The sequence below is a fragment of the Bufo gargarizans genome, chromosome 6, assembly GCF_014858855.1.
Source record: "Bufo gargarizans isolate SCDJY-AF-19 chromosome 6, ASM1485885v1, whole genome shotgun sequence".
Lineage (NCBI taxonomy): Eukaryota > Metazoa > Chordata > Amphibia > Anura > Bufonidae > Bufo > Bufo gargarizans.
In genome coordinates this window covers 116,167,886-116,189,956 of record NC_058085.1, presented here as the reverse complement: position 1 = coordinate 116,189,956, position 22,071 = coordinate 116,167,886, and the positions used below count along the sequence as shown (strand labels likewise).

The 22,071-nt window shown below is 44.3% G+C and overlaps 1 protein-coding gene across 1 annotated transcript; it reads right to left on the bottom strand.

Annotated features, from left to right (window-relative positions):
• Nucleotides 1-15,235: 15,235 nt before the first annotated feature.
• On the bottom strand, nucleotides 15,236-21,408 carry MRPL45 (mitochondrial ribosomal protein L45). The gene is made up of 8 exons (XM_044298251.1): nucleotides 21,311-21,408; nucleotides 18,921-19,119; nucleotides 18,160-18,277; nucleotides 17,503-17,601; nucleotides 17,184-17,232; nucleotides 16,948-17,097; nucleotides 15,626-15,796; nucleotides 15,236-15,545 (listed from the first exon to the last, which is right to left on the bottom strand). The coding sequence occupies exons 1-8, from the start codon at nucleotides 21,350-21,352 to the stop codon at nucleotides 15,447-15,449; spliced, it is 927 nt and encodes a 308-aa protein (XP_044154186.1). The 5' UTR covers nucleotides 21,353-21,408; the 3' UTR covers nucleotides 15,236-15,446.
• Between the last annotated feature and the right edge of the window lie 663 nt (nucleotides 21,409-22,071).

The following is a 22,071-nucleotide window of genomic DNA, read 5'->3' as shown; positions in this document are numbered from 1 at the left end:
CTGATCACTTCCCTGTCATTAATCACCCCCCTGTAAGGCTCCATTCAGACGTCCGTATGATTTTTACGGATCCACGGATACATGGTTCGGATCCGCAAAACACATACGGACCTCTGAATGGAGCCTTACAGGGGGGTGATCAATGACAGGGGGGTGATCACCCATATAGATTCCCTGATCACCCCCCTGTCAGGCTCCATTCAGACGTCCATATAATTTTTACGGATCCACGGATACATGGATCGGATCCGCAAAACACATACGGACGTCTGAATGGAGCCTTACAGGTGGGTGATCAATGACAAGGGGGTGATCACCCATATAGACTTCCTGATCACCCCCCTGTCATTGATCACCCCCCTGTAAGGCTCCATTCAGACGTCCGTATGATTTTTTACGGATCCACGGATACATGGATCGGATCCGCAAAACACATACGGACGTCTGAATGGAGCCTTACAGGTGGGTGATCAATGACAAGGGGGTGATCACCCATATAGACTCCCTGATCACCCCCCTGTAAGGCTCCATTCAGACGTCCGTATGCGTTTTGCGGATCCGATCCATGTATCCGTGGATCCGTAAAAATCATACAGACGTCTGAATGGAGCCTTACAGGGGGGTGATCAATGACAGGGGAATGATCAATGACAAGGGGGTGATCACCCCATATAGACTCCCTGATCACCCCCCTGTCATTGATCACCCCCTGTAAGGCTCCATTCAGACATTTTTTTTGGCCCAAGTTAGCGGAAATTGTTTTTTTTTGTTGTTTTTGTTTTTTCTTACTAAGTCTAATATTCCACTAACTTGTGTCAAAAAAATAAAATCTCACATGAACTCACCATACCCCTCACGGAATCCAAATGTGTAAAAATTTTTAGACATTTATACAGGGAGTGCAGAATTATTAGGCAAGTTGTATTTTTGAGGATTAATATTATTATTGAACAACAACCATGTTCTCAATGAACCCAAAAAACTCATTAATATCAAAGCTGAATATTTTTGGAAGTAGTTTTTAGTTTGTTTTTAGTTTTAGCTATTTTAGGGGGATATCTGTGTGTGCAGGTGACTATTACTGTGCATAATTATTAGGCAACTTAACAAAAAACTAATATATACCCATTTCAATTATTTATTTTTACCAGTGAAACCAATATAACATCTCAACATTCACAAATATACATTTCTGACATTCAAAAACAAAACAAAAACAAATCAGTGACCAATATAGCCACCTTTCTTTGCAAGGACACTCAAAAGCCTGCCATCCATGGATTCTGTCAGTGTTTTGATCTGTTCACCATCAACATTGCGTGCAGCAGCAACCACAGCCTCCCAGACACTGTTCAGAGAGGTGTACTGTTTTCCCTCCTTGTAAATCTCACATTTGATGATGGACCACAGGTTCTCAATGGGGTTCAGATCAGGTGAACAAGGAGGCCATGTCATTAGATTTTCTTCTTTAATACCCTTTCTTGCCAGCCACGCTGTGGAGTACTTGGACGCGTGTGATGGAGCATTGTCCTGCATGAAAATCATGTTTTTCTTGAAGGATGCAGACTTCTTCCTGTACCACTGCTTGAAGAAGGTGTCTTCCAGAAACTGGCAGTAGGACTGGGAGTTGAGCTTGACTCCATCCTCAACCCGAAAAGGCCCCACAAGCTCCTTTGATGATACCATCCCAAACCAGTACTCCACCTCCACCTTGCTGGCGTCTGAGTCGGACTGGAGCTCTCTGCCCTTTACCAATCCAGCCATCTGGCCCATCAAGACTCACTCTCATTTCATCAGTCCATAAAACCTTAGAAAAATCAGTCTTGAGATATTTCTTGGCCCAGTCTTGACGTTTCAGCTTGTGTGTCTTGTTCAGTGGTGGTCGTCTTTCAGCCTTTCTTACCTTGGCCATGTCTCTGAGTATTGCACACCTTGTGCTTTTGGGCACTCCAGTGATGTTGCAGCTCTGAAATATGGCCAAACTGGTGGCAAGTGACATCTTGGCAGCTGCACGCTTGACTTTTCTCAGTTCATGGGCAGTTATTTTGCGCCTTGGTTTTTCCACACGCTTCTTGCAACCCTGTTGACTATTTTGAATGAAACGCTTGGTTGTTCGATGATCACGCTTAAGAAGCTTTGCAATTTTAAGAGTGTTGCATCCCTCTGCAAGATATCTCACTATTTTTGACTTTTCTGAGCCTGTCAAGTCCTTCTTTTGACCCATTTTGCCAAAGGAAAGGAAGTTGCCTAATAATTATGCACACCTGATATAGGGTGTTGATGTCATTAGACCACACCCCTTCTCATTACAGAGATGCACATCACCTAATCTGCTTAATTGGTAGTAGGCTTTCGAGCCTATACAGCTTGGAGTAAGACAACATGCATAAAGAGGATGATGTGGTCAAAATACTCATTTGCCTAATAATTCTGCACTCCCTGTATTCCAGACTTCTTCTCACGCTTTAGGGCCCCTAAAATGCCAGGGCAGTATAAATACCCCACATGTGACCCCATTTCGGAAAGAAGCCATCCCAAGGTATTCCGGGAGAGGCATATTGAGTCCATGAAAGATTGAAATTTTTGTCCCAAGTTAGCGGAAAGGGAGACTTTGTGAGAAAATACAAAAAAAATCAATTTCCGCTAACTTGTGCCAAAAAAAATAAAAAAATTATAGGAACTCGCCATGCCCCTCACGGAATACCTTGGGGTGTCTTCTTTCCAAAATGGGGTCACATGTGGGGTATTTATACTGCCCTGGCATTTTAGGGGCCTGAAAGCGTGAGAAGAAGTCTGGGATCCAAATGTCTAAAAATGCCCTCCTAAAAGTAATTTGGGCCGCTTTGCGCATCTAGGCTGCAAAAAAGTGTCACACATGTGGTATCGCCGTACTCAGGAGAAGTTGGGGAATGTGTTTTGGGGTGTCATTTTACATATACCCATGCTGGGTGAGATAAATATCTTGGTCAAATGCCAACTTTGTATAAAAAAAATGGGAAAAGTTGTCTTTTGCCAAGATATTTCTCTCACCAAGCATGGGTATATGTAAAATGACACCCCAAAACACATTCCCCAACTTCTCCTGAGTACGGCGATACCAGATGTGTGACACTTTTTTGCAGCCTAGGTGGGCAAAGGGGCACACATTCCAAAGTGCACCTTTCGGATTTCACTGGTCATTTTTTACAGATTTTGATTGCAAACTTCTTCTCACACATCTGGGCCCCTAGAATGCCAGGGCAGTATAACTACCCCACAAGTGACCCCATTTTGGAAAGAAGACACACCAAGGTATTTTGTGATGGGCATAGTGAGTTCATGGAAGTTTTTATTTTTTGTCACAAGTTAGTGGAATATGAGACTTTGTAAGAAAAAAATAAATAGATAAATAAATCATCATTTTCCGCTAACTTGTGACAAAAAATAAAAAGTTCTATGAACTCACTATGCCCATCAGTGAATACCTTAGGGTGTCTACTTTCCGAAATGGGGTCATTTGTGGGGTGTTTGTACTATCTGGGCATTGTAGAACCTCAGGAAACATGACAGGTGCTCAGAAAGTCAGAGCTGCTTCAAAACGCGGAAATTCACATTTTTGTACCATAGTTTGTAAATGCTATAACTTTTACCCAAACATTTTTTTTTTTTATCAAAGACATGTAGAACAATAAATTTAGTGGAAAATTTATATATGGATGTCGTTTTTTTTTGCAAAATTTTACAACTGAATAATCTCATTTTTTTGCAAAAAAATCGTTAAATTTCGATTAATAACAAAAAAAGTAAAAATGTCAGCAGCAATGAAATACCACCAAATGAAAGCTCTATTAGTGAGAAGAAAAGGAGGTAAAATTCATTTGGGTGGTAAGTTGCATGACCGAGCAATTAAGGGTGAAAGTAGTGTAGTGCAGAAGTGTAAAAAGTGGCCTGGTCATTAAGGGGGTTTCAGCTAGGGGGGTTGAAGTGGTTAAACTTATCTCTCAGTAAGCATTCTCTATCTATAGATTGTGATTCACTGCTCTTATGAGTGTCCATGCAGGCCACTTTCGTCTGGCACCTTCTCTGTATCGTGATTCTTCAGTAGTGTTGCGCTTCCAACATATACATTCTCCCTCCCTTTTTTGGGTTATTTGGATACTCTGTGGTTATTTTTATTTTAGCACACAGGGGAATACTGTATGTAGGTTGATACGCTCTCGTTATGTCTTATGGTACTTTCACACTAGCGTTTCTATTTTCCGGTATTAAGTTCCGTCACAGGGGCTCAATACCGGAAAAAAACGCTTCAGGTTTATACTAATGCATTCTGAATGGAAAGCATTACATTCAGTAAGCATCAGGATGTCTTCAGTACAGTCTCTCTCACGGTATTTGGCCAGAGAAAATACCGCAGCATGCTGCGGTATTTTCTCCAGCCAAAATTCCGGAACACTTGCCGGAATGCCAGATCCGGCATTCATTTCCATTGACATGTATTAATGCCGGATCCGGTACCAAGTGTTCCGGAAAATCAGATCTGGTTTCCTGGTCTGTGCTGGCGCAGACCTTTAAAAATGTGAAAAAAATAAATACCGGATCCGTTTTTCCGGACGACACTGGAGAGACGGATCTCAGTATTTCAATGTATTTGTAAGCCGCATCCGGATCCGGAAACAAATGCTATCCGTTTGCATACGGATTTCCGGATCGGGCAGGCAGTTACGGCAACGGAACTGCCTGCCGGAATCTTTTAACGCAAATGTGAAAGTACCCTTACATGATCAGTTTTTATCCCAGGTTCCTTTTACACTACAGCACAAGCTGAATATAAGGACTGTATGTGGCGTTCACAAAACAAATAACTATAAAGTTACTGAATGAGAAAAGTAAAAAAGCATTAAATAATAATCATGTCTATGGACGTACAATTTAACGGATAATTTTCTTGACATTTGCAGCGTCAGGCATGGCTAATTCAGTGACCAAGTCAATTAATTAACTATTAATTAGGACAGGCATGTTCAGCGCAAGTGTTATATTACGTACATCTTGACATGAACACAATTCTTATAGTCTAAATATCAGAAAAGGTAAAATGCAGACTGTGCTTTTAACCACTTCAACCCCGCTAGCTGAAACCCCCTTCATGACCAGGCCACTTTTTACACTTCTGCACTACACTACTTTCACCGTTAATTGCTCGGTCATGCAACTTACCACCCAAATGAATTTTACCTCCTTTTCTTCTCACTAATAGAGCTTTCATTTGGTGGTATTTCATTGCTGCTGACATTTTAACTTTTTTTGTTATTAATCGAAAATTAATGATTTTTTTGCAAAAAAATGACATTTTTCACTTTCAGTTGTAAAATTTTGCAAAAAAAAAGACATCCATTTATAAATTTTTCGCTAAATTTATTGTTCTACATGTCTTTGATAAAAAAAAAATGTTTGGGTAAAAAAAAAAAATGGTTTGGGTAAAAGTTATAGCGTTTACAAACTATGGTACAAAAATGTGAATTTCCGCTTTTTGAAGCAGCTCTGACTTTCTGAGCACCTGTCATGTTTCCTGAGGTTCTACAATGCCCAGACCGTACAAACACCCCACAAATGACCCCATTTCGGAAAGTAGACACCCTAAGGTATTCGCTGATGGGCATAGTGAGTTCATAGAACTTTTTATTTTTTGTCACAAGTTAGCGGAAAATGATGATTTTATTTTTATTTTTTCTTACAAAGTCTCATATTCCACTAACTTGTGACAAAAAATAAAAACTTCCATGAACTCACTATGCCCATCACAAAATACCTTGGGGTGTCTTCTTTCCAAAATGGGGTCACTTGTGGGGTAGTTATACTGCCCTGGCATTCTAGGGGCCCAGATGTGTGAGAAGAAGTTTGCAATCAAAATCTGTAAAAAATGACCGGTGAAATCCGAAAGGTGCACTTTGGAATGTGTGCCCCTTTGCCCACCTAGGCTGCAAAAAAGTGTCACACATCTGGTATCGCCGTACTCAGGAGAAGTTGGGGAATGTGTTTTGGGGTGTCATTTTACATATACCCATGCTGGGTGAGAGAAATATCTTGGCAAAAGACAACTTTTCCCAATTTCTTATACAAAGTTGGCATTTGACCAAGATATTTATCTCACCCAGCATGGGTATATGTAAAATGACACCCCAAAACACATTCCCCAACTTCTCCTGAGTACGGCGATACCACATGTGTGACACTTTTTTGCAGCCTAGATGTGCAAAGCGGCCCAAATTCCTTTTAGGAGGGCATTTTTAGACATTTGGATCCCAGACTTCTTCTCACGCTTTCGGGCCCCTAAAATGCCAGGGCAGTATAAATACCCCACATGTGACCCCATTTTGGAAAGAAGACACCCCAAGTTATTCTGTGAGGGGCATGGCGAGTTCCTAGAATTATTATTTTTTTTGGCACAAGTTAGCGGAAATTGTTTTTTTTTGTATTTTCTCACAAAGTCTCTCTTTCCGCTAAGTTGGGACAAAAATTTCAATCTTTCATGGACTCAATATGCCCCTCACGGAATACCTTGGGATGGCTTCTTTCCGAAATGGGGTCACATGTGGGGTATTTATACTGCCCTGGCATTTTAGGGGCCCTAAAGCGTGAGAAGAAGTCTGGAATATAAATGTCTAAAACATTTTACGCATTTGGATTCCGTGAGGGGTATGGCGAGTTCATGTAAGATTTTATTTTTTGACACAAGTTAGTGGAATATGAGACTTAGTAAGAAAAAACAAAAAAAACAAAATAATAATTTCCGCTAACTTGGGCCAAAAAAAATGTCTGATTGGAGCCTTACAGGGGGTGATCAATAACAGGGGGGTGATCAATGACAGGGGGGTGATCAGGAAGTCTATAAGGGTGATCACCCCCCTGTCATTGATCACCCCCCTGTAAGGCTCCATTCAGACGTCCGTATTCGTTTTACGGATCCGATCCATGTATCCGTGGATCCGTAAAAATCATACGGACGTCTGAATGGAGCCTTACAGGGGGGTGATCAATGACAGGGAAGTGATCAGGAAGTCTATATGCGTGATCAACCCCTTGTCATTGATCACCCCCTGTAAGGCTCCATTCAGACGTCCGTATGTGTTTTGCGGATTCGATCCATGTATCCGTGGATCCGTAAAAATCATACGGACGTCTGAATGGAGCCTTACAGGGGGGTGATCAATGACAGGGGGGTGATCAATGACAGGGAAGTGATCAGGAAGTCTATATGCGTGATCACCCCCTTGTCATTGATCACCCCCCTGTAAGGCTCCATTCAGATGTCCGTATGTGTTTTGCGGATCCGAATCATGTATCCGTGGATCCGTAAAAATCATACGGACGTCTGAATGGAGCCTTACAGGGGGGTGATCAATGACAGGGGGGTGATCAGGAAGTCTATATGCGTGATCACCCCCCTGTAAGGCTCCATTCAGACGTCTGTATGTGTTTTGCAGATCCGATCAATATATCCGTAAAAATCATACGGACGTCTGAATGGAGCCTTACAGGGGGGTGATCAATGACAGGGAAGTGATCAGGAAGTCTATATGGGTGATCACCCCCTTGTCATTGATCACCCCCCTGTAAGGCTCCATTCAGACGTCCGTATGTGTTTTGCGGATCCGAACCATGGATCCGTAAAAATCATACGGACATCTGAATGGAGCCTTACAGGGGGGTGATCAATGACGGGGGGGTGATCAGGGGTTCATAAGGGGTTAATTAGTGACAGGGGGGGGTGTAGTGTAGTGTAGTGGTGTTTGGTGCTACTTTACACAGCTACCTGTGTCCTCTGGTGGTCGATCCAAACCAAAGGGACCACCAGAGGACCAGGTAGCAGGTATATTAGACGCTGTTATCAAAACAGCTGGCAGGCTGGAGATCCACTCTCTTACCTTCCGTTCCTGTGAACGCGCGCCCACAGGAAATCTCGCGTCTCGCGAGATGACGCGTATATGCGTCGTTGAGCGCACAGCTGCCACCTCCGGACCGTAGATCTGCGTTAGGCGGTCCGGAGGTGGTTAAAGGGAGTCTGTCACCAAAAAAACTCACTGGTAAACCAGGCAAAATGTGTTGTAGGGCTAGCTCAGCTGAATATAATGTTACCTGTCACTTAGTGATCTGTTGCTTCATTCTGGAGAAAAAGTACTTTTTAATCTGTAAGCAAATGAGCAGTTAAGTGCACTGAGGGCAGGCCTAAGTCACTCTATGCACCCTTGTTTCTCCGGCTTTCTCTGCCCGCACTTTCATCAACAGGACCAGGTGTGATGACTCTGTAAATCAAGGAGAGGGAGGACTGGCAGAGGACGCCGCAGAAGAAAGGGTACACAAAGTGACTTAGGCCCGCCCTCGGTGCACTTAATTGCTCATTTGCATACAGATTAAAAGCACCTTTTCTTCAGAAAGAAGCAACAGATCACTAAGTGACAGGTAACATTACATTCAGCTGAGCTAGCCCTACAAGACATTGTGCTTGGTTTAACAGGGAATTTTCTGATGACAGACTCCCTTTAACCGCTACAGGACCGCCGTACGCATGATTGCGTCCTGCCGGCGGCCCTGCTCTTCTGGGTGGACGCATATACGCGTCCTCCCGCGATACCCGAGATCACCCCCCTGTCATTGATCACCCCCCTGTAAGGCTCCATTCAGACGTCCGCATGTGTTTTGCGGATCCGATCCATGTATCCGTAAAAATCATACGGACGTCTGAATGGAGCCTTACAGTGGGGTGATCAATGACAGGGGGGTGATCACCCATATACACTCCCTGATCACCCCCTGTCATTGATCACTCCCCTGTAAGGCTCCATTCAGACGTCCGCATGTGTTTTGCGGATCCGATCCATGTATCCATGTATCCGATCCATGGATCCGTAAAAATCATACGGACGTCTGAATGGAGCCTTACAGTGGGGTGATCAATGACAGGGGGGTGATCACCCATATACACTCCCTGATCACCCCCTGTCATTGATCACCCCCCTGTAAGGCTCCATTCAGACGTCCGCATGTGTTTTGCGGATCCGATCCATGTATCCATGGATCCGATCCATGGATCCGTAAAAATCATACGGACGTCTGAATGGAGCCTTACCAGGGGGGTGATCAATGACAGGGGGTGATCAGGGAGTGTATATGGGTGATCACCCCCCTGTCATTGATCACCCCCCTGTAAGGCTTCATTCAGACATTTTTTTGGCCCAAGTTAGCGGAAATATATATATTTTTTTGTTTGTTTTTTCTTACTAAGTCTCATATTCCACTAACTTGTGTCAAAAAATAAAATCTCACATGAACTCACCATACCCCTCACGAAATCCAAATGCGTAACATTTTTAGACATTTATATTCCAGACTTCTTCTCACGCTTTAGGGCCCCTAAAAAGCCAGGGCAGTACAAACACCCCACATGTGACCCCATTTCGGAAAGAAGACACGCCAAGGTATTCCGTGAGGGGCATATTGAGTCCATGAAAGATTGACATTTTTGTCCTAAGTTAGCGGAAAGTGAGACTTTGTGAGAAAAAAACAAAAAAAAAATCAATTTCCGCTAACTTATGCAAAAAAATAAAAAAATTCTATGAACTCGCCAGGCCCCTCATTGAATACCTTGGGGTGTCTTCTTTCCAAAGTGGGGTCACATGTGGGGTATTTATACTGCCCTGGCTTTTTAGGGGCCCGAAAGTGTGAGAAGAAGTCTGGGATCCAAATGTCTAAAAATGCCCTCCTAAAAGGAATTTGGGCACCTTTGCGCATCTAGGCTGCAAAAAAGTGTCACACATCTGGTATCGCCGTACTCAGGAGAAGTTGATGAATGTGTTTTGGGGTGTCATTTTACATATACCCATGCTGGGTGAGAAAAATATCTTGGTCAAATGCCAACTTTGTATAAAAAAAATGGGAAAAGTTGTCTTTTGCCAAGATATTTCTCTCACCCAGCATGGGTATATGTAAAATGACACCCCAAAACACATTCCCCAACTTCTCCCGAGTACGGCAATACCAGATGTGTGACACTTTTTTGCAGCCAAGGTGGGCAAAGGGGCACATATTCCAAAGTGCACCTTTCGGATTTCGCAGGCCATTTTTTACACATTTTGATTGCAAAGTTCTTCTCACAGATTTGGGCCCCTAAATTGCCAGGGCAGTATAACTACCCCACAAGTGACCGCATTTTGGAAAGAAGACACCCCAAGGTATTCCGTGAGGGGCATGGCGAGTTCCTAGAATTTTTTGTCGCAAGTTAGTGGAATATGAGACTTTGTAAGAAAAAAAATAATTAAAATAAAAATCATCATTTTCCGCTAACTTGTGACAAAAAATAAAAAGTTCTATGAACTCACTATGCCCATCAGCGAATACCTTAGGTTGTCTACTTTCCGAAATGGGGTCATTTGTGGGATTTTTCTACTGTTTGGGCATTGTAGAACCTCAGGAAACATAACAGGTGCTCAGAAAGTCAGAGCTGCTTCAAAAAGCGGAAATTCGACACTTCCGGTTCCGGCGCCAGCATGGTCGGAGGCACTGAGTAGAGCTCCGCTCCGACTTACTCTGCAAACCACTGCCCCTCGGCGATCTTGTCAAGACCTGACCAGACCGGTACTCTGTGTATCCCTTGCGGGGTGCATGGAACGGTTTCTGATAACTATGGGGAGCAGAAGCAAGCAAAAGAACCAGCAGAAAGCGACTCAGGCACTGGCGGTGTCGCGCGAAATGGCGGACCTGCCCCCACCCACGCAGTTACCCAGTGAAGACCTTTCGGCACCTCCTCATGCAGACATGAGTGAGGAGGGAGATAAACATCCTGCAGGCATAGATTACAAAAGCCTAGCGCTAGAAGTGGCAGCGCGAATATTGCCTGATTTGCAGGAATCACTGGCCACTACGGTGACGGCCTCGCTGGCGCAGCTGCACCATGATATTTCTGAACAAGGTCGCCGGATTGACTCGGTGGAGGAGAGAGTAAGTGCACTGGAAGATGCGCAAGCCCAAAGTCAGGCTGCATGCTCTCTTCTCCAGATAGAAAATAAACAGATGAAGGCGAAAATAGAGGATCTGGAAAATCGATCCCGCAGGAACAACTTGCGCTTGGTCGGAGTACCAGAATCGGTTCCCGCGCGTGACCTGGTGGCTCTCTGTGAGAAAGATCTACCCATGGCATTGCAATTGCCAGCAGCGTGCAAAGTGGAAAGGGCACACAGAATTGGACCGGCTGAGCAGCGACAGGGAAGTTTGCAAAATCACACAGCGCTGACTCCGAGGCCAAGGCAAGTGATAGTCCGATACCTGGATTATTCGGACAAAGCAGCGATCTTGCGGGCGTACAAGAAGCGGAGAGACCCTCTAGAGATAGGAAGCTCCCGAATCCTCCTCTTTGAGGACTTTTCTGTGGACGTGGCGAAGCGCAGGAGGGAGTTTTCGCCAATCTGCTCCAGTCTTTACCAGGAGCAAATCAAATTTGCGCTGATCTACCCTGCCACATTAAAAGTTCATTCGCCGGATGGCCATCTATTTACGTTTCAAGATCCGAAGATAGCGCGCCGAGACTTGCAGCAGTTCTTACCCAAGACCTGATGGAGTCCAAGGACTTGCAGCTACGCGAGAACAAAAAGAAGATCAGACCCAAGAAGAGTGTAACCTTCACCTGAACTCTATGCTTTGTGGGACGTTGGGTAATGTTGCAGGGTACTGTTCCTTTAAGGGGGGGGGGTGATATTGCTTATATGTCGTATCTTATGGTAAGAGCAAAGTCTTTCTCAGGGGTGGAGGTTGGATGCAGTGCGTCCTGGTGAGGAGGGGAGATTATGCTGGGAAGAAGTGAAGTCGATGTATGTTACTACTTATGGCCCAAAGATGGGCTTTTGGTTCAAGTTGCAGTTAACATGTATTTTGCATTAGGGGTTGGGGGGGGGGGGGGGGGTAAAAGGGGCTCATCTCGACTGTAATATGATGGTTCGGCCAGATAGCTTAAAAATAGCAAGATGACAAAGTTAATTACTTGGAACGTCAAAGGGTTAAAGTCCCCCCAAAAGCGAATGATGGTTCTCAGACATCTTGAGCGCCTTAAGGCGGATATTGCCTTACTCCAAGAAACCCACTTAGATAGGAAAGACTTCCCCCGCATGCATAAATTGTGGGTGGGGCAAGTTTTAGGCTCCCCGCCATTAGGAAATAAGGGAGGAGTATTGATATTATTACATAGAAATCTAAAATGTCAGGTTTCTTCGGTACAGGAGGATACAGAGGGAAGGTGGATACAGGTAGTTTTACAATTCCCAGCTGAAGTCGTAAGTATTTATAATCTATATGGTCCAAACGAAGCTAACAAAGAATTCTATGCTAATGTGAGGAGTTTGGTCATGCAGGACACAAATGCTCATAAAATTATAGCAGGGGACATGAACTCGGTGATGTGTCATGTGGAAGATAGGCACAATGTGAAAGGCAAGCACATAGCGCCTCGTCAGAGGGATAAGATCTTAGGTACAGTAGTGAGAGATCTGGGGCTACATGATGCATGGCGAATTAAACATCCAGAGGACAGGGAATATACCCACTTCTCCCTAGTACACGACTCTTGGTCCCGTCTGGATTATTTTCTGACTTCTGAATCGATACTACGCAAAACCCAAGACGTGGAAATAAGAGATCTGGTTATATCTGACCACTCTCCCGTGATCATGAATCTTACAGACAACTATCCGAGGGCTAAGGATTTTTTATGGAGATTTCCGTCTGACCTAGCCTCAAATGAGTCATTTGTAGAAATGTTAAAACATTGGTGGATGGAATATTGGGAACATAATGCTGACTCGGGCAACACTCAGTTAATATGGAGAGCAGGAAAAACAGTGCTTAGGGGAAATATTATGGCCTACGTAAATAGACTAAAAAAAACGACAGCGCAGAAACTTAGAATGCTATCATCGGCGCTAAAAGTTGTAGGGGAATATGTTTTTAAAAAAAAAAGATGTGTATGTGTATAAAAAAAAAGGGAAATTCACATTTTTGTACCTTAGATTGTAAACGCTATAACTTTTACCCAAACCATTTTTTTTTTAATCAAAGACATGTAGAACAATAAATTTGGCGAAAAATTTATATATGGATGTCGTTTTTTTTGCAAAATTTTACAGCTGAAAGTGAAAAATGTCATTTTTTTGCAAAAAAATCGTTAAATTTCGATTAATAACAAAAAAAGTAAAAATGTCAGCAGCAATAAAATACCACCAAATGAAAGCTCTATTAGTGAGAAGAAAAGGAGGTAAAATTCATTTGGGTGGTAAGTTGTATGACCGAGCGATAAACGGTGAAAGTAGTGTAGTGCCGAAGTGTAAAAAGTGGCCTGGTCATGAAGGGGGTTTTAGCTAGCGGGGTTGAAGTGGTTAAAGTATAACTGTCGTATTATTTTTTGAGTATTGGATTGTGGTGATTAATATCACCTTGGTGGCCCTATTTAAACTTTTCACTGTGTATTCAATTACCCCTTAATTCCACAGTTTTGTTCCCTGCACTGTCTACTTTTACCTGTGCTTAAAATCAGGTTGCTATGCAGGGTCCGTCCTCTGTGTTGAAGGACGGAGGACGCAGAAGCCTGCAAGGTCAGATTGCAGACAGCCAGGGACTGTAAGTAAATGATTAGAGCCAGGTCCTCCCCAGCAGCTGATAACAGTGCCTGGGCTGTGTGCACTTCTCCCTGTCCCTGCGCTTGGCAGACGCTCCCTCACTCAGCAGAGCTGGACAATGCAGAGTTGAAGCAGTGCAGAACTGGGAAGGGAGATCTGCCGTCTGCTCAGTGTATCTTAACTGAATAGTGAAATTGCAGTTTTATGCAGACTGGTTGCTAAGGGCTGAATCTATATGATTCTGCAGCCTGCACCCACCTCCTGTATTTGAATTAATAGGCGAGTTATCTTCATTGGTGGCTCAGTGCGCCCCCCCCCAGTATTAAAAACATTGGTGGCGCAGTGTGCCTGCCCCCCCCCCAACCCCAGTATTAAAGTCATTGGTAACAGTGGTCACAGGGTCCCCTCCCCCTTATCATTGGTGGCAGTTCCAATCGGAGCCCATGCAGTGTAATCATGGGGCTCCAACCGGTTACCATGGCAGCCAGGACGTTGCTGAAGCCCTGGCTGCAATGGTAAGCTCCCTGCTGCTGTGTGCACAAAGCACAGGGCAGCAGGGAGAGTGTGAAGTCCTAGACACCCTAATAGAGCTATAGTAGGGTGAATAGGACAAGGTTTCTAGCCCCTAAGGGGGCTAATAGTTAGTAAATAAAAAGTAAAATAATAAAATTAAAAATTTTTTTGTTTAAATCCCCCCTTTCCTAATTTTACATATAAAAAATAAACATATTACGGTACACATCGCCACGTCCAAAAAGTCCAAACTATTAAAATGTAAAAAAATCTCTCCTATGCAGAGAATACCATAACAGAAAATAAAAAATTTAAGAAAATAAAAACCGTGCGATTCGCCATTTTTTAGTCCCTTGTCCCCCAAAAAAATAGGATAGGACTGTTTGATTATGGGCCGGACATTCCATAACATACGGAATGCACGCAGCTTTTTTTGCGTGGTATCAAGTATCGCAATACTTTTTTATGGTATCGAAACAGAATCATAATTTTTGTATCGTGACAACCCTATAATTTTTCATTGAAGTCATCTGCTCCTTATTACAGTGGTTGTCCACTTCTTATATAGCGGGGAAGATTTACTAATCCTGTTTAAAAGATTTAAAGTGCAAAAATGTGTGCAAAAATGTGCCAAATTTACCCCAAAGGCCCATGATGTATAAGTTTGACTAGATAGCCCTGTCCCTCACATACTGAAAATGGCCCTAATGGGAGGCACATGAAGCAACCCCATCCATTACTGTCTCCTATTGTAACGCACTACACTATTTTCTACTGCATGCACAGATTGGTATAATATCTTCACCTGAGGATACTAGCACAGTGCGTTAAAATGGGAGATGCTGATTAGTGGCCATTTTCAGCATAGGAGCAACTGGGCTGTCCTTGGAGAAGACCTGGAGGACACATAAGTAGTGCTTCACAAGGAACAGCGCAAACATCCTAAACACCATATATTAAGAAGTTACACTCATGTCTACAACATTATATACATAATTCCTGCAAACATTTTTGAACTATTGCAACCCAACAACTACCAGGTTGACATGAATACAAAAAACACACACAATGCACATGCCAAGCAGCCTGGTGCAAGTCTTGAAATAACTCAAAACTTTATTTTATTACAAAACTTTCATATACCAGGGCATATAATATTGCACACAGCATGGATGTTACAAACAGTACACCAACCACGAGCCAAGGTTCTGCAATATTGTCCTCAAATCATAAATTCAAGTGCTCACACTTATGAATGTGCCTGCTTCAATGCACAAGAAGAAAGGTGTCGGTGTCTTATTTATACCACTGTTTTGGTGCGAGTTCCTGCTTCTCCACAGAGACATCTTCTAGCTCCTGCTCGGGCTTCAATACTGGACCTGATAACATCACAGTCTACAAAAAAAAACGGCAAATTTAAATTAACAATGGCTCCTGAAACATGAGGAAGTTAAAATTGTTCTGACGCTACTGACCTTCACAATTGGCTCTTTGGGTGGTGCCCAGGAAGGCACTATCTTGCCATGCAACCTCCATGATCCGTAGGGATTCACCAAGTGACGCTCAAACACCAAGTACTCTAGAACATCCCGTGGTTCTTTACTCCCACATTCCACCCGACCAAACCGATCATAGATTATTAAGGTCTATAAACAAATCATATATACAGTGACCACCAGGTGCAAAAGGTATGTATTATATGGAACTCCCTAAATGGGCAGTCCCATTAAAACAACTTATCCTGTAGATAGGGAATAAGTCTATTGGCTGGGGTCTGAACGCTGGGGCCCCTGCTGATCACAAGAATGGGGGCACATGTCACCCTGTTTGAATGGAGCGGCAGACTCTCATGCACACTGCCACAACATTCAGCTCTATGTATATAGAGGGAGGACTGGTGGAGGGTATATAGAGGGAGGACTGGTGGAGGGTATATAGAGGGAGGACTGGTGGAGGGTATATAGAGGGAGGACTGGAGGATGGTATGTAATGTATATATAGGGGAGCCAAAAGTAGCAGAATACCCTTTTATTTCAGAAACAAAAGGGAAAATACTATATATCCTCCTCCAGTCCTCCCTACAGGTAAGTAGACCAAGTTGCAGGTAAGCAGACCCAGTGTCACTATTAAAGAGAAATAGACCGGGTATCAATATGACAAATAAGTACCAGGTGTCACTTCTACAGGTGCCCTACATCAGCTACTGCAGCTCAACGCTAGGGGTTAACAGTAAACACATGGGAGCCGTGTACAGCCTGACATTGCCGCATTTCATGAACGTCTGGCTGAAAGAAAATTAATTAATCAAATTCATTTGATTAGTCACACAGCCTTAGGCCTCTTGCACACGAACGTTGTTTTTTTCCCGTTTACGTTCCATTTTTGGCATTCCATATACGGAACCATTCATTTCAATGGATCCGCAAAATAAAACGGAAGGTACTCCGTATGCCTTCCGTTTCCGTATTTCCCCTTCCTGTATAAGACAGAGCCAGCCTGTCCTTGTATAACATGGATGTTGACTCATTTCAATTGCGGAGCATTATTACATTTCCCACAGAAATCAGTTCATATGCCCATTTTGTGCAAGAGATGAAAGATTTGCCTGTAATGTGCAATGGATCAAACCACCCCTACTGGATACATCAAGTAGAGGACACCCCATTATTTTCAGTATGGCCAGCAGTAGTCTGAGAGATCAAACTGTGCTAAACATATGCCAGTTAGAGGGAGGAGAGTCTGGGAGAATACTCGGTACACTGCAGTAAAGTATGGATGGCCATTTTCGGTCCCTCACCTGTTTGCTGTGCATACGGACAGTCACTTGCCCGTACAGGTTTCCCTTGGTAACCATTTCTGGACACCGAACCTGCACTATTTTGGGTGGCTCTAGAGACTCAACAAAAGACCAGTGTATTGTACGATACCGGTTACCCTGCACCATCTCCTATAACACAGAAATATGAAAATAAGAATAGGGTTCTGGGTGGGAAAAACATACTTCTTATACATATATAAGAACTGGTTACGTACGGGATAGCAGCGCTCTGTCACCAGTGAGTGTAATTTATGACGATCAAACCTTGAACAGAAGAAGGATTTCACAGTGAGTTCAGGTCAAGGACGGTTCCCCTTCTGATTTTCCTCATTGTACCTCTCCACTATCCCCACAACAGCCAGAAACGGTATTGGATTCTGCCAAGTAGTGACAGTGTGGATTTGGCACCCTGAGCTACCCACTACCATTTTACTATAAAAACAACATGACAAACTCAGTAGACCCAGGTGAATCCTCAGCATCTCACCCGTCAGCATAAACATTTCAGGCATATAGAAATGCAAAGCTTCTTACTGTGTCAGACAGTTGTGCGCTTCAATGAAGATCTCCCGAGCTTCCTCTGGAAAGGTCTTGGTGCTAAAATCCTCATCATAATTTTTGATCTTTCGAATCCTGCATATAAACAACAGATCTGTTAATATGCGCAGTTAGTGAGTAGTTAGTAACATGCAGGAAATCTGTGTACACACGTGATCCATGACAATGAAAACATGCAAGGAAAAATGGTGCATCTCTCCTAAAACCTAAGCCCTCTACAGGACGGAGGCACAACCTTTTCTGGTCCGACGGCCATGTTGTCAGATCAAACCAATTCCAAGGGCTGCAATAAAACTTAAAAGGGTATTACCATCTGAAAGTATATGCCATAAATGCCAGGCATTAGTACTTGCTTGTCCGTGCTCTCTGACGTAGATTGCATGCTGGCAGCCAATAGACAAAGACAAGCATTTATGTGACCAGAAGATTGGGACCGCACGTGGGGCACCCCTGCTCTACAGCAATAGAGAAAAATATGTATGTAAACGGGCCCGGTATTCTATATACAACATGTTCTATGCACTCAGGGAAGAATGTGGCTGGAATGTGTGGGAAAGATCATAAGAAGAACATCAAGAGTTTTAGGACATTTGCAAAGAAAAACTGCTCCGTGATTTTACTGCTAGGACATACGCCAACTGAGAGGCCGCTGTCTGTTTCAGTTGCTCTGTTCTTTGCTTTAAACCATCCTTGGAAAGCGTGGACAGACGGGCATCACCTTCTGGAGGCACATATGGATCAAGTATTCCAGCTGGAAACAAAGAGAGAACATTGAACAACGGCGAACATGCGTTAAACATACTGCAGAAAAATCTTGCTTTTCACTGGCAACATGAGTCCTATGTCATAGAGGATGTCTCTGGTGAGACTAACCCTTTAAAGCGATTGTCCGGGTTCAGAGTTTCACCCCGGCAGCCCCCCTGACTTCAGCATCGGAGCAGTTTATACTCCGATGCTCTCCTTTTCCCTGCGCTAAATCTCGCAGGGCAAAGGCATTTTTTGGAGATCCGGTGACGTACCGGGGCTCTCCATTGGGCTGCCAGGAAGCCCAGTGACGTCACCGGCACTGATAGGCGGGATTTAGCGCTGCCCTAGCCGTTTTACTGGCTAGGGCAGCGCTAAATCCCATCAGCTAAATCCCATAAAGCCCGCCCATCAGAGTCGGTGACGTCACCGAACACACTGCCGGGCAGAAGTTTCCGTCCGGCACTGTGTTATTGAAAACAAAATAGACCTTGCCGTGCGCGATTTAGCACAGGGCAAGGGAGCGCATCGGAGCATGAAATGCTCCGATGCTAGCCTCAGGGGTGCTGCTTAGGTGAAAATAAGGGTATGTCCGGGTTCAGCTCTGGACCCGGACAACCCCTTTAAGTAAACTGCACTGAGGGTCTTACCTGTGCAGGAGATATTAATTGGGCGTTCCAAGTCTTCTTGCGGCGCTACAATTCCAGCAGCCTTGGCTTTCCTTATCATTGCTTCCACAGTAAGCTTATTTCCTAAAGATGGCGGCTTAAACAGTCTCTTCTTGGTTCTTACAGGTATAACTGTGATTGGTGAAAGCATCCGGATAGGACTGAGAAAGGCAGCAAGCCCCTACAAGATTAAAAGGAGATGCTGGTGTCAAATGGCAAATTCTGCCTGATCAGTATCCTCTATAACACGAGATGAAGTGTCTCATCATGACCACCGCTTCTTCACATTGGTTTTTCAATTTCAGTGGCGCGGACCTGCTTGTGGTTTAGCCCCACTGAATGGAGCCTAAACCGTGGGCAGACTTTTGCCATGCTTTCCTGTGGTGTCCGTGCGGAATCTGCTCCAAGAACGGACATGGACATCCTTGGCGCGGTCTGGAAAACCGCCGTGTGAATATACCCTTACAATGAAGGCTGCACGGAGTCTGCTGATTGCTGCAGGTCAGCTTCAGAAATCCCCGGAGATCACTTCCCGCTGGCCATATGTTTTGGGTAAATGTACTATCAGGCCAGACACAGACAAGCGAGTTCAGTGCGAGAAACACTCTGCATATGGCAGCGTGATTTCCCGTTCTGACCCCTGATTGCACAGCATTATAATGATTTGTCCCTGCCAGACCTAGAATGTACTGAATTGTTCTGCTACAATGCCGTCAGTGTAATTCGGTAGATACAGGTCTGGTAGGAACACACAGCCTTATAAATCATTATAATGTCATGCAATCAGAGGTCACAACTAGAAATCACGCTGCAACGCGTGGTGTTTTTTTTTTTTTGCACTCAACTCGCCCGTCTGAGTCAGGCCTTAGGTACAGCCCCACACGGTGGGTCCGCTGCGGATTATCCACAACACAGCTGGCCATAATCTGAGGGACAGAATTGATTACCGAAACGTCACAGATAAGAACTACAAAGGGGGACATATCTGCAGCATTGATTGACAAGCAGGGGATTTATAGTCCACACTACAAGGCAAATGTGCAGATTTTATTGCGGGAAATGTTTAAACCTCATCCACCTTTCTGTATGGAAATCCACAGCGTTTACGATAAACGATCATATGAAGGATCTTCCGTATGCGAGCTGGGTCCACCAGAAAAACGTGCTTCTGCTGGCTTACAGAGTGGGGTCCCGAGCAGGGGGGACGCCCCACAATTAGGTGCTTAAGAACTAATAGGCTCTTTCCTTCTCTCCAGTCTAGACAACCCTCTGTAAGCTATACGACCTGACAGATGGAACTTATAGAGGATTGCCTATGTCCAAGACCTAAGAGGAGACAAGATTCTCCCATCTTCTACATGTCCCAAGAAAACGGACCTCCAGGGAGCGGCTGTAAAGTGTCATGTATAGTAATGGCGACCACTGGATAAGGTAAAGGCACGCAGCTTAATTCCTGGCTATTAATTGGGTTTTCTGAGATTGAAATACTGATGATATCTTCAGGACAGTTCATCAGTATCTGTTCTGTGGGGGTCCAACACCCAGGACCCCCACCGATCAGGTGTTTGAGAAGGCACCGATGTTCGCAGTAAGGCTCCAATCACACGTCCGCAAGTGTTGTCCGCACCCGTTCCGCAACCGTTCCGAGTCTGAGAGCGATACCAACCATAGCCGCTATACAATGTACGGCGCTGTGCTTGGTGAGCTGCGAGGAGGCCGTGGTGCTGACAAGAGCACTGCTGCCTTCTCAAACAACTGATCAGCAGAGTTCTGGGTGTCGGGCCCCCACCGATCAGATACTGATGACCTATCCAGAGGATAGGTCATCCGTATAAAGATCTCGGAAAGTCTGTGCTTCCTGTCAGTGAATGAAAACAGTTTCATTGCAGTCACAGGTTAAAACACACACAAATAATGTATTATAAGGTATCAGGGGAACCTGGAGGGCAGGAAGGCAGATGGGGTTGTGCCCCGTCCTAGAGGATAAATTTGTGTAGTATTCCAAAGAGACTGCTGCAAAGGGTTACTTGCTGTAATGTTATATTATTAGGTGCTTTGTTAGGTTTGTGTAGTTAACAGCCCTACGGACAACTAAGGGTTAACACATTGGTTCACTGTTTCCAGGGTGACGGACCTGGGTCTGCCCCTTATCAGGGAGTGGTCCAACGTGGGGTAACCCATGTATGTTCTGAAGTTTACCCGGAGTATATATATATATACACACAAGAATGCACACACAGAGGAGGAGGATAATCCCTGGACAGGACGCGGTCACCTGCCCTGAAAATCTCCAGGCAGGTAGGTAGGTGCAATCATCCCCGCTGTACCTAGCGCATGTTTTCACTGTCACCTCTTATAAATCCAGAACTTACAGGTTCACCCAGCGCCCTCACAACCCTCATGGAGGCCGCCATGTTCAGCTCGCACAGAACGCTGGGAAGCTGCACGGTCACGTGGACAAAGCTGTCACCGAGAGCCGGGGCGTGGGCGGGGCTTGTGGCTGACTGTGTCACGTGATGAGAGGAGGTGAAGGACGGTTCCAGATGGCAGTAATGTCACAGTGTGAATGAGCTCTTAATAATCAGCTTTTATGTGGGGTTTTTTGTGTTACTTTTTTGCAGTGGTCGATGATGTAGAGGTGAAGCCATGTTCATGCTCCTTTGCTTCTTTTCTGTCAGGTTTACATGTTTTTTTTAGCTATTCAGTAAAACAAACAAAAATCTGTTGGAAAAATGAAGATGGCCATTAATAAGCTTATGGATTCTATCAAGATGAAGCTTGGCTTAAAGGGGTTGTCTCACTTCAGTAAAAGGCATTTATCATATAGAGAAAGTTAATACAAGGCACTTACTAATGTATTGTGATTGTCCATATTGCCTCCTTTGCTGGCTGGATTCATTTTTCCATCACATTTTACACTGCTTGTTTCCATGGTTATGACCACCATGCAATCCGTCAGCAGTGGCCGTGCTTGCACACCACAGGAAAAAGTGCCCCGGCCTCTCTGGTGGCTGAGAACATGGGAGCTCACATAGGCTGGTGCTTTTTCTTATAGTGTACAAGCACGGCCACCGCTGCTGGAATGCAGGATGGTCATAACCATGGATACGTGCAGTGTATAATGTGTAAAATG